The sequence below is a fragment of the Coregonus lavaretus genome (assembly GCF_964263955.1).
Source record: "Coregonus lavaretus genome assembly, chromosome: 35".
Lineage (NCBI taxonomy): Eukaryota > Metazoa > Chordata > Actinopteri > Salmoniformes > Salmonidae > Coregonus > Coregonus lavaretus.
Genome location: NC_140022.1, coordinates 18,763,926 through 18,777,403, shown reverse-complemented (window position 1 = coordinate 18,777,403; position 13,478 = coordinate 18,763,926). Strand labels below are relative to the sequence as shown.

Sequence of the window (13,478 nt, the reverse complement as noted above, 5' to 3'; positions counted from 1 at the left end):
CATATGTTAGCTTAGTAGAACCCCCCACCAAACGGCTTAGACTTTTTGAGGTTAAATAACAAAGCTGTAAAAATGTGTTAAAAATAATTGAAACTAACCAAAAGATGTAACGCATCACACTGTTTGGAAAGTCTATCTGTGGAAAAGGTGTGTTTGTGTGTGTCTAACCGTAGGGCCAGTGTGTAGGTCCCAGGCTGCCTCTGGCTCTCCCTGATGAGGTAACTCCCCTCTGCCACACTCAGCAGCTGGTCAGCCTCCTCTCTGGAGATCATCCCATGGTACCTGGGGAGAAGACAGAACATAAAATACTGATACTGACTGGATAAACAACTACAGCAATGACTAGTTTTGTATATAAATTCTAAATTGAAATAAGCTAAACTTACTCTCTCCCATAGTATTTGGGCCGGTTATCCACCTGAAAGCAAATAGAATATTCCATTGATAAGCAAAACAATAAAAATAGATAGACGTCTAGTTTTTCGGATTGTCAAGGTTAGCCAACCAGAGGAGAACTAAGTCACTCCAATAGTACTTTACTTGCATCAGCTAGAACACTGGGATGCATTCCGTAGGGCACTATTCAACATCATGGAGGATAAAGTAAAGAATTACCCACCGTATGCTACGCGACTATATCACTGTGAAGGCGTACAGCAAACTTAAATAGGATAAAATGCCAACATCTAGTGTTTCAGAGGAAGGTCACTGGATAAGCACCATGGTCAGAGACAATGCTAGCAGGCACAGGTGTCCATCTGGCCAAACTGGAATGTAATACTCAGTGTTTCAGCTAGAACAGAACACATTTTGCATCCCTTATCACACTCGTGCAAGCCTTTGCTTTTAGATATTCCACTGGCTATGAAAAAAATATCTGTTTGAGGGGTTTCAACCGTTTCTATGGGAATGTGACAGGACACACATCTTGCAAACACTAACATCGTGGTCAACTTCACAGAAAATCCATTGCAGTTGTCTAGGCCTACCCTACAAGAAATATATACTGGAAATGTGGACACACCTACTGGTTTGGGATGAGTTGGACCGCAGAGTGAAGGAAAAGCAGCCAACAAGTGCTCAGCATAGGTGGGAACTCCTACCTCATGAAGCTGGTTGAGAGTGTGCAAAGCTGTCATCAAGGCAAACGGTGGCTACTTTGAAGAATCTCAAATATAAAATATATATTTGATTTGTTTAACACTTTTTTTGGTTATTACATGATTCCATGTGTTATTTCATAGTTTTGATGTCTTCACTATTACTTGACAATGTAGAAAGTAGTAAAAATAAAGAAAAGCCCTTGAATGAGTAGGTGTGTCCAAACTTTTGACTGGTACTATATTAAATAAGTTTGCTAATATGGTGATTGTTAAAATGGGACAATTTATGGCTACAAATGGTACTGCGTGTGTGTGTGTATATATATATATATATATTACATACATACATAACCATTTGTAACCATAAATTGTCCCATTAACAATCACCCATATTCGCAAACATATTTAATTTCGAACTTTACATTGCTCTAGTATAGGCTACTTATCGTAATAAACAAAATGCCTGTGATAAGTGATCGGTATGGTTGATGTCAATCATTTTCGGTTTATTGTCCAAGCTCTACTTATTAATTGCCTGCTTTCTCCTTATGTAACCTTATCCAATATGATGAATTTTTGGTTTATTAAGGTTAAAAAGCAGACAGCAGAAGGCATCATCTCCAGGGAATAGCCTAAAGATTTGTGGACTAAACATAAAATGGCAACCCCTAAAATCAACGCTCTCTCAGCTTTATATTCTAAAGCTACTGTTCAGACTGAATTATTTATGATTAACCCCCACTCCAAACCCCAGAAAACTGCCTTCTGAGATACAAGTCATGCAAATGGCCTCCCCATCTCCTCAGACTGTCATCAGTGGGTCATGGCACAATTCTGTAACTGAGAGACTGGCCTGTGACTGAGCCCCTTCAATTCCAAATAATACACATGCAATGAATTATTCAGAATCATCCCATCTGTGCTCCCTTTTCTAATAATAGTAAAGGCCAAAGTCTTCAAGACAAACAGAGCTGAAAACAACGGTGTGTGTTAGTGTAAGTGGAACTTAAAGCTAATTTATGCTTGATCCGGGGAAAATGCGGAGCTAGAGGCATGCAGAGGCCAAATTGAGCTCCGTACCGCATTATTTAATTTTTAACAAGCCATTTTCTTATTTGAATAGTGAATTGAAGGGCACATTTTTACCTTGAGAAACACACTAAGTATGGAAATCCTTCAAAACTATGACAATACCCAAGTGACAAGAACAGAGATGTAGGCTCATCAAGAGAGCAATTCCATCTCTGTGTACAACAGCTAGCGTAAGCAGGTATTCAACAAAACTTTACTTCCCTGTGGGTTAAGAGAGGAAACCAATTCTGCTTATCACCGCTTCTGACACAAAAGACAGACCTCAGCTACTGTTACTTATTCAGCACTTCACAAGCACAGACAATGAGAGCACCTCTGTGGTTTTGTCCCATCTTTGAAGAGCAGTGGTCACCCACCTTTTCTGAGTCAAGATGACTTTGAGTCAAAATGCAAGCCGAGATCTACCGCTCAGATTCATTTTTTTAACATTTAATTTAATTTAACCAATTAAAAACAGTTCGGTAGCAATGAGGTTTGTGCAGTAGGCTATAGGCCCAATACATTATCACAGCATATTGGCTATGCTTGAATTGCCCTGCCAATGTTGTTATTCTCAGACCACAGTAATAAATCATGTGTTGTACTACTTGTGAGCCACAGCTAAGTGAGCATAATAATTTGCTTATTTTTTTTACTGGATCTGGCAACAACTTATACATGAGCTCGTCGCTGTATTCTTTGAGTCTCTCTCCAGTCATGGTTTTAAAACGTTTTTAAATCTCAAAGCATCAACTTTGCTGTGCATTGAGGCTTCTTTTAACAGTCTATGGCTTGACAGGGTCATCTGAGCTATCAGATTGGCCAGCGGTAGGCCTATAGGTGCACTTGATTTGCTCTCTGGGCCTGTCAGGTAGGCAGAGTTCTACTTTCAGACACATGAAATGGTTAAAAATGGAACACTTTGACATTCCGGCACTAGGGCTACTGAATCAATTGCACCTACCGCAAACAGCGCAAAACAAATAAATAAAAAAATGGAATGCAAGACCTGATCGTTGGGTTTTTTACAGAAATGTTTGGTGATCGACTAGGAATGCCTTGGAGATCGACCAGTGGATCGTGCTCGACCAGTTGGTGACCACTGTTTTAGAGGAAACAGACACTTTTCAGCAGTCAGCCCTGAAGGTAGAGAGTGTTAGTGGTCAGATGATAAATGGGCAGGCATGGTGTGCTGCAAATGAGACAGAATGAGCTGATGTGCTCTGTCTAATGGAGCCTACAGAGCTCTCTATGCTAGAGGGTGGCAGGGAACCACCTGCGGAACAGTGTGTCACTGCTGCGGAACAGCTTGTGTTGTGGTTGTAAGTCCCAAATGCAATGTGAAGTTAGGGTTTTGTACTACATCTGCTGTACAGTAAAGAGCTGCATAGAGGTCATTGTGGCGCGGTCTGCATATTTAATGCTGCGGGCGGGAGCCGGTGGTCAAGACAACATCAGGATTAAATATTGTTTAGTCCTGCAGATTATTTTCAAACAATCTATTGAATTAAAAGCGCTTCTGTCGCACTATTCACACACTCATCCTTCTTGCTGTTTCAAGTTCCTCTCAACATTGGGTGTGTGAGATGAAGTGTGCCTCTGTGTATGGTCTCAATTAAATAGACTATAGGTATGGGTGGAGAAGCACAGGTCAATTCTCTTTAACTTCCTAATCTCTTGTGGACTGAATAATACAAGTTCTAAAATTGTTTTGAATAGTGCATGACTGTAGGATGGCAACAAATAAAGTGGTTTTAATGGGCTTTCTCCATTTTTATTGTTTTATACTGAACCAAACTAGGACAAAACTGACAGTGAAGTAAGATCATTTGTAGAACTTTTCATTTATTTAGCACTTAAAGGTACAATATTTAACTTTTTGGGCGACCCAAACAACTTCACAAAGAAATGTGAGTTATAGATCTATCATTATCATTGAAAGCAAGTCTAAGAAGCGGTAGATCTGTTTAATGTGCGCTATTTCTATGCTTCACGTTCTTAAGTTTCGTTTTTGTGTATTTTACTTTCAGTTTTGTACACCAGCTTCAAAACACAATATTTTTGTTTGTGGAAAATATCCTGTATTTCACAGCGGTTTAGACGGTACAATGATTGTCTACAAAATAACCGCTTGTTTTGTCACACATATTGAAAATAGGCAAACTATTCTAATTTTAGCAACCAGCAAATGGTGGAGAGATTTCTGCATATTGCACCTTTAAAATACAATTATAGACGGTATTGTAAAAATCTATACTGGTATGCGAATCCATACCGATATAACTTAAAATACGCCCAGCCCTAATCTCCTCCTAGAAAATTTCAGAGCATCTGCTGCAATTATGTAAGATTTTAGTTCTGGGATTCTGAAACTTCATAAATATGAGCTATAAACTGTAAGTCGCTCTGGATAAGAGAGTCTGCTAAATGACAAATGTAAATACACTCACCGGCCAGTTTATTAGGTACACCACCCCGTTCAAGAAAATGGATCGCTCCTACAGACAGTGAGTCACGTGGCCGTGGCTTGCTATATAAAGCAGGCAGACAGGCATCCAGTATCTCAGAAACTGCTGCCCTCCTGGGCTTTTCAAGCATGACAGTGTCTATCTAGGGCCTCCATACTCAACTGTCGGACTGCGGACCCGGACCCAGAACGGGGTCAATACGGACCGGGCTTCGACCCCTGGTATCATATAAACACACACAAGATATGGAAGAATGCGTAGAATTGCAGGAAATTAGCTTTAAAAACAGCACAAAAAAATCTCTGCCCCGTGCAAAATGTGTAGAATTGCGGGAAATTAGCTTTAAAATTGCTACATTTTATCTCTGTCAACAAGAGGGGTAAGAGTGGTGTGAACAGTTTGGGGTCACGTGGGTTGTAAAATGGGGGTTTGTTCCTACGCCGATAGATCACATTATCCATCCGGACCTTTGCAACCTAGGAAATGTGTGTGACCGGACCTTCTCAAATAGTACTTGAGTACCCCTGATCTAGGGTTTACCGAGAACGGTGTGACAAACAAAAAACATCCAGTCAGCGGCAGTCCTGTGGGCGAAAACAGCTTGTTGATGAGAGAATGGCAACAATCCCGCAAGCTAACAGGCGTCCACAAACAGACAAATAATGGCGCAGTACAACAGTGGTGTGGAGAATGGATGGGCTATTGCAGCAGACGACTATACCAGGTTCCACACCTATCAGCTAAAAACAAGAAGAAGCAGCTCCAGTGGGCACGCGATCACCAACACTGGACAATTGAGGAGTGGAAAAACATTGCCTGGAACATGACAGCAAGTTCAGTTTACTTGAGTGGCCTGAGCAGTCTCCAGACCTCAACCCAATTCAGCATCTTTGAGATGGAACAGGTTGTTCGCAGCATGAATGTACTGGCGTCCAATCTGCAGCAACTGCGTGATGCCATCGCGTCAGCATGGACCAACATCTCTGTGAAATGTTTCCGACAACTAGTAGAATGCCCCGAAGAATTCAGGCTGTTCTGGAGGCAAAGGGGCGGGGATCTGACCCAGTACTAGGTGGATGTACCTGGTAAACTGGCCGGTGAGTGTAGTTTACTACATTGACTGGAAATAACACATTTATCTGTCTCTGCCTGAAAAATCATCCCGCTCCTAAAAATTATGCAAAACGTATCTCAAGTCAAGTACCCACTATATTCTATTTCGCTCTAACTCTGGATCTCTTTCAAATTACCTCTAGCCTATTTGCTTATATGTAGCCGAATAATAGCCTAGCGATTGTCTAATATAAAAAACGGGCCATGTGAGAATATCTGATAATTTAACCTATTTTTCTGGCTGTTTTTGTGCATTTTGATATTGCTTAGGGTGGCAAAATTGCTGGAACCAGGGCTCCCAATAACATTTTGGGAGTGCTGTTGTTGGGTGGGACCAGTTCTTGCAGGAGCAGGCGGGAGTCAGACAAAAAAACAGGAGGAAGTGGTGGGTGCGGTATAAAAAGCTGCGGGAGCACAATGAAGAAATGTGTCCTGCGCAGACCTATATTGGCACAGTTCATCAAGTGTTGCAGTAAATTGTTTTCAGTTCATATAAAATTGTCATATCAGACACATTTTGTTTAATAATCTCTTATAGTAAGGTTGAGAATCTATTATGAATATCTGCAGACATTCTTTTAAGTGGCCAAGTTGTCTCTATTCTGTGTCTGTTTGCTTACCTCACAGGTGCAGGTCAGTCGCCGTGGATGTGGTGCCTCCTGCTGGAGCTGATACACTGGTGCGAAAACAGAACACAGTCAGTTAAACATCATGATTACATGATACAATATTTTCATCATTAGAATACATTTATACTCACGGTAAGATTTCCACACTGGCGGCCTGTATTCATCATGGTCTGAGGAAAGAAGAACATAATATCAAGTCTTAATAAACCTCAACAATGACAGACTCCCAAAAATCTTTGTTTCCTGATTTACAGTGAAACCAGGTGGTCATTGTATCACACTACACTTAAAGTGTGTTGATTAAGCCACCCTGAATAATTTGATTTGCTACATCTACAGCAAGTAAACAGATTCAGTAACAGACAAGATATTTTGACAAAAAAATGTATTACACTAGCGGGCCGTCAGCACATCTGAATTGCCTTCGAGAATAATATAGGCTACTCATTTTAGGCTAGACGCAAGATACTATGAGACTAGCCTAATCAACAATACCAAACTAATGCAGTAGGCAAATTAGCATTTTATGCAAATTCACAATAAATCTAACATTGATACTAGCTTCTTTTTTTTTTTTTTTTACCTTTATTTAACCAGGTAAGCCAGTTGAGAACAAGTTCTCATTTACAACTGCGACCTGGCCAAGATAAGCTTAGGCTTATTGTACTTGAGAAGTAAGTGCATGCATACATTAAAAATTTATACATTATGGTGCCAAGCCAAACTGTTTTATGGGGGCTTGGAATTTACTTTTCACATTACGCAGCTCAGCTCGCTAAAACAAGAGGTGCAGCTGGCCCCAAGATGTGGTATCTGGGCCAGGGAGTTCGCACATCCATCCATGTTGGTGGTGGACCGGCAGTAATGTACCATTTATTATTATTTTTAAGTCATTTCACTCGTAGAGCAGAGTTCAAGAGACAGTTATGATCTCCTTTCATGCTTCAGTCACGTAGCAGTGTAGGAAGCATAAACATAAAAAGGAGGCAGAACACTAAACTCTTCTAACACGTCCGCCATCGTTAGTATGGTCGCTCTGTCTCCGCTCATAGCAACATATCCTTACAACAAATGACCACTGTTCTATACTGAACCGTACCACTACTGTAGCACATGCAGTTTGGGTCGACACCATTGTGTGTAAATGGTTAGTAGGATACCTTTTAAGAGAGCTACTACTTACAAATATTTCAATTAGGCTACTACAAGGATGTTCTGACCTTCAAATAGCTACTGCACTACAGACTGCTTTCAACCACACCCCACATCCTGAAAGGACTATGGCATGTGTGTTCTGACAGAATACACTGGATATCTGTCAGAAGCACAGAGCTTCCCGTCTCATCCCCCACAGCCTGGATATCAGCTCTATCTTAAACTTGAAAAGCACCACATTTCCTGCCCCCTAACTGTTACGTATTTTCTCTCCCTCTCCTAGATGGACCAAAAGTGACAGACATGTCGATGCCTAACCCTAAACTGTATACCATCCCCCCTATCATTGTTGCTAAATTGCCAATGTTTTTTGTTTCTACTATTACACCTCTTGAAAAGGCAACTTTGCCAATCATCACAGACAAGCTGACAAAGTTTGTCATTCACCATCTTGTGATGCCCTCTGGTGATCAAGGGGTTTAAACATGGCCTAAAAGGCTATAATTCGTGAACGTTGATAATGACTAAACTGTTAGTTTGCCAACATTGTATCTACAAATCTGCTATGACACAAAATACGGTGTTTTCATCCATCGCGAAAGAACTCTACAGGCCTCCCGACAAGGCCAAAAAAGGTAGCTAGATGGCCAAACACTGACAACATTTCTATAGCATAACATCTGCATATCTGTCACATGCATTACTGGGAAGCTGACGTTTGAGGTCGTATTGGAACTAGCGAGGTATCAAACTGGCAGAGGCGAACAGTTAGCTAGCTAGCTAGTTAACTTACCAAATACATTTAGAGCCATTCTTGGTGCGTTAACTGATGCGAAATAGCTGACAACTTCCACCGCCGTTAGAAAGCTGATAAGGGACATATAGTGAACAAATATTAGTTAGCGAGAAAATATTCAGCAACTAGGAAACATGTTCAAAACTGTATCAAAACGCTTCTAGTACAATAACAGTCAGTCCAGGCTTGCTCGCTTGCTAGCGTTAGCCACATAACGTTAACGCGTTTGCTCACTGAGTCACAACTAGTAGTGCCGTCGACTTCATGACAAAAATAAACAAATCCAAATGGGAACAGGCGTAGATGCAAACATGCATTTATCTACAATGAGGATAAAGTCAAGATGTAATATATCCGGTTGCATATGCATGCTCATAGCTAATATAGTTGAGCCCAACACATTATACTTACACCACATCGCCGTATTCATAACGAACTCGCCATCTTGTGATATCACGTGACCATCAGCCTCAAGTCTAGGCCGTTGTGTTACCATGGTTACCATGTGATACTGCTCAGAAAAGGATGGGGTAGGGTTAGTGCTATCCGGAATCCTTGGGATGTCCATACCCAAAACCCTACCCGTACCATTTTACATTTCAAATTCAATGGAGTAACATCAGAGTTGGGAAGTCCCAACGATCCCGGAAAGCATGGACCGGGGCAGCAGCAATCCAGGCAGATCCACTCAATTTCATTTAATTCCACCATGTGCGGAAGATGAGAGAATCCATACATCTGATTAGATTAATATACCATTGAGACGTCCTTGTAATTTCATTCTCATTTTAGTGGGACATCCAAAATGGAAATCTAACAGCAAATTCGGCTCTGCAAGTAGGCAATGTTTGAGCTATCGATTCATAGAGCCTGCAGTGCAGAGGCAAGCGCACTAGTTACTGTGCCACCGATCTACCAATTCTATCATGGAAGGTGTGTGTGCTACCAACTCGATCTTGTAGAGCAAAGTCATGAGAAGCAGGATAGCCAGATAAAGCCCAGGCCTTGTGCCAGGCACCATAATAATAGTAGTAGTTGTATTACACATGTAGGCTGTACTTGGCAGCTAAGCGCTGAATTACATACATAGCACAAACAAAAACAGTTAATATAATATGCCATTTAGCAGATGCTTTTATCCAAAGCGACTTAGTCACGTGTGCATACATTTTTACGTATGGGTGGTCCCGGGGATCGAATCCACTACCCTGGCATTACAAGCGCCATGCTCTACCAATTGAGCTACAGAGGACCAGTTAAAAATCAGGATGGGAGCAGAAGCAGTTTTTTTTTTGGTAGTGTCAATGGGCTGAGCAGTGGAAGGCAGCATCAGTCACAGGGATGAAGAGTGACATCACGGGTCAGGATCAGACAGGTCCAGAGCCATTTAGCAGCACACCTCCCCATCCACTCACATACAACCAGTTGCATTAATACCAAATTTACAATTTATCTTCATGGAACAGCAAGAGGACATTTTATTACACTAGTAAAAGATTACTACAGGATTTATTGCAATTAAGAAAAGCATTTGATAACCAAAAGTACAGTGTAATTTACTTAAACCCACTTGACTGCAACCAACCTGCAGTTAACATAACTATATGCTTTGTTTTGAACTCAAGGGCACACACTATAGAGAAATACATCTGTTAATCCATAATCTGGTGCTTCTTTGAAAGTGTTTTGCAGGGAAATGGGGCTATACACAAAATAATTCATACATTTTAAATAGTGAAATACATGCATTTTAATTCTGTAAGTGCTTACATTTTTACAATACATGCCTTTTCTTTTGTCAGCCTTCAACAAAAACTTGGAAAATGTACAATTTCATGACCAACACAGAACAATTTTGATTGCTCAAGTAAAATAGGTAGTCCCAGCTGTAGTTTCAAAATCATGATCACCATCTGCAGTGGACATATTTACATGGCAAACAGGATCAGGAAAGCAACCATCAAGCAGAACAGACCCATGGCTTCAGACAGGGCAAATCCCAGGATAGCATAGGAGAAAAGCTGCTGCTTTAGGGAGGGGTTCCTAGGGAGGAAACAAATAAAAATAATTGTTAGTGCCATGAATCAACGCTGTGGGAGAGACTTGCAGCCATAGCAATTGTTTAACATTTTTGCAAACAGTGTCAAAAAAACATCAGAAAATCAACAAAGAGTCACATAATTGAGGGCATAAATGTATGCACTCACTAACTGTAAATCGCTCTGGATAAGAGCGTCTGCTAAATGACTAAAATGTAAATGTAATAAAGTAGGGCACCATATTTACTAATGGCAATATTTACCTTGCGTATCCGATAATAAGGCTGCCGAACACAGTCCCGATTCCGGCACCAGAACCAGCTACTCCAACTGTGGCAGCTCCAGCGCCAATGAACTTGGCTGCTGTGTCAATGTCTCTGCTCACAGCGCTAGTCTGGAAACCCCTCAGTGCTACCTGGGAAAAGGCACTCTGTGGCACAAGGGCAGTGCTAGCCTGGGAGAAATACAAAAAAAAGTCACTAAAATGAACCAATTCACCATAAAAACAGCTTGAAGATAAATATTACAAACATTTAAGATTAAGACAACATTCAGATCATTGCAGAGGGACCCCATTATCATTTGGAAGAAAGCAGAGTTATTTTTTTCTTATGCAACATTTTACCTAGGGAAGAAATCTAGACTGAAAAGTAGCATCAGTTGCCAATAGAAGTTAATGTTGTTCCTGGGGTAAGGGGACTAAAGGGTAAAGGGGCAGGTAGACACTCACCTCTCCTGTTCTAACATCCGGCCGTGAAAGCACAGACGCAGAGAGAGGTCTGTATAAGGCCCTGGATCCAGCACGGACCTGTACACGGAAAAACAGTAATGTTAAGTGATGTAACTTCCATAACATCAATTTGATTACAAACACACACCCCAAAAAATATACATTTGATAACTGAGTCGCAGGGGGACACATGGACAATCAGTCATACATCACCACTGACCAATGGTCAGGTGTGGGCAGTACCACATGATACATAACAACTACCTTGCTCAAAACTGCTAGCAAGCTACAGAGATCCCCCAGAGGAGAATGTGCTGTTAAACATGACAAATGCATGGAAGCACAGCAATGTTCAGTTCCAAATATCTGCCTCAACTGAACCATCAAGTCCTTTCAGATGTCCTAGATGGTCAACTCAGAGGGCATTACTGGATCAAGATGGAGTGCCAGGGCCCAAAATACACAAACGCCAATCTGGCAAAGTGCACAACTAGGATTGACATTAGCAGCAAATGCACATAGCCAAATGAAGCCCTTCGTATTTCAGAATGCAGTCTTCGGTGCTTCATTTCTGCATGACCTTGAAATTACAAAGAAGACTCACTGGCTCATTAGCTAGCTAACGAGCAATGGTTAGCAACCTAACGTAAGCATAGCTAAAACTAGCTACCTAACTTAGGTGAAAATAGGTATTTTCCAAGAGTAGGTTTAAAATAAAAAAATAAAAACGTTAGTTAGCTATGTTGATTTCAATGAATACATTTCAAACCAATTTACTTGCAATTCAGTGTGCACAATTGCACGCACTGAAACGTTAGAGCAGTTCCTAAGTCACAAATCAGTACAAGTTCAGCAGGCCCATCTAACTTACCTAGTTAACATTATGCTATGACAACTTAAATGTATCTTTACTTTCACAACTCACCAGTGCAGGTGTAGAGACGAATTTCGCACAGGCGTACATACTGCTTTAATGTGTTGACTGATACAATCAACTAAAGACGAGTCACCTGGTTTTCTCTCTAAAAAAGAGAGAACAGCAGCTAAGGTCAATGAGAATTTCACTACAAATTCAAAGAAACAGCGAATCCATACAAAAATATTATATGAGCAAAACAACTGTCTTTACATAATTTGTGTCGGTGTGGAATCAAAACGACTTTAGATAGAAGATGAAAATCGATTGTGAAAATGTTTCAGCGCAGACCTCCATTTGCCTCCCCTTCACTTACCAGCTGCAGAGGTCGAACCGCTGAGGAACAACTGCGCATGCCCGAAGCCGTATTTAATAAGATTCCCGGATGCTGGGATTTACGACATCAGACGTCATTCGTTAGCACCTTTATTGGAACAATGGGGGAAAAATGTACAATCACAGCGTTTTCAATGTTGTTTCTATCAACCATCTATGTTTCTATATATCAATAAAAAAATCGATTGTATTCGTTTCAATTAAAATGTGACATGTTTTACTCATGCTACTAGTGATAATAGCAAGTAAAATCAAATAAAATGTTATGGTTAGATGATAGGCTTTCTTTTAAAAAACATGTTACTGAATTGGGAAAAAAACTCAAATTCAAGATAGAAACAGAAACAGGGCTTGTCTGTCCTCCGTAAATAGAAAACAAATTGTGCAGGCTACTTTTATGTCAGTTTTAGATTATGGTGATATTATCTATATGCATGCATCAGCAAACACATTAAAACCACTGGATGCTATTTACCATTGTGCACTCAGGTTTATCACGGGTGATAGTTACAAAACTCATCACTGTATCCTATATCAACATGTGGGTTGGGCCTCTCTATCTGTGAGGCGAGAGCAACATGCTCTCTTGTTTATTTATAAAGCACTTATTTTAAAACTACCTCCATATATATCATCATTAATTTCCACTCGATATACTAATTTTAAAACCAGATCACAGATATGGATTACATTAGAGACTCCTGTGGTCACCACAGAGTTGGGTAGGACTGCCTTCAGTTCCTTTGCACCTTATTTATGGAACAAACTGCAGATCCAACTTAAGTTAGACGCTCTGGTGTCCCTTGCCCATTTTTAAAATATTCTGGAGGATCAATATGATGTTGTTTGTGATTGTTTCTGTTGAATTGTGTTTTTGTTTTGTATGTTTAAAATGTTTTTGTCTGTATGTCTAAAACTGTACATGTCAACATGTTTACACAGGGCACAGCCGTAAAAGAGATCCAGGTCTCAGTCTGTTTTTCCCCTGTTAAAATAAAGATAAAAATAAAAAGAATTGTCACACGCGCGGAATACAACAGGTACCTTACCGTGAAATGCTTACTTACAAGCCCTTAACCAACAATGCAGTTCAAGAAATAGAGTTAAGAAAATATTTACTAA

The 13,478-nt window shown here is 40.5% G+C and overlaps 2 protein-coding genes across 2 annotated transcripts in view; both read right to left on the bottom strand.

Moving 5' to 3' along the window:
- The window catches only part of LOC311109847 (N-chimaerin-like), a 57,527-nt gene extending 48,730 nt beyond the window's left edge, over window positions 1-8,797 (bottom strand). The window contains exons 1-6 of the mRNA XM_084152852.1: window positions 8,747-8,797; window positions 8,333-8,406; window positions 6,516-6,554; window positions 6,376-6,431; window positions 387-418; window positions 169-282 (exon numbers count right to left, since the gene is read on the bottom strand). Of these exons, the coding sequence (XP_084008978.1) occupies window positions 169-282; window positions 387-418; window positions 6,376-6,431; window positions 6,516-6,554; window positions 8,333-8,351 (260 nt within the window). The 5' untranslated portion in view covers window positions 8,352-8,406; window positions 8,747-8,797. The remainder of the gene's footprint in view (window positions 1-168; window positions 283-386; window positions 419-6,375; window positions 6,432-6,515; window positions 6,555-8,332; window positions 8,407-8,746) is intronic.
- A 1,028-nt stretch (window positions 8,798-9,825) lies between these two features.
- On the bottom strand, window positions 9,826-12,365 carry LOC311109786 (ATP synthase F(0) complex subunit C3, mitochondrial-like). Its single transcript, XM_084152784.1, has 5 exons — window positions 12,234-12,365; window positions 12,030-12,126; window positions 11,105-11,182; window positions 10,638-10,828; window positions 9,826-10,378 (listed from the first exon to the last, which is right to left on the bottom strand). Exons 2-5 carry the CDS (start codon window positions 12,066-12,068, stop codon window positions 10,264-10,266), a joined length of 423 nt encoding a protein of 140 aa, XP_084008910.1. The 5' UTR covers window positions 12,069-12,126; window positions 12,234-12,365; the 3' UTR covers window positions 9,826-10,263.
- Window positions 12,366-13,478: the final 1,113 nt, after the last annotated feature.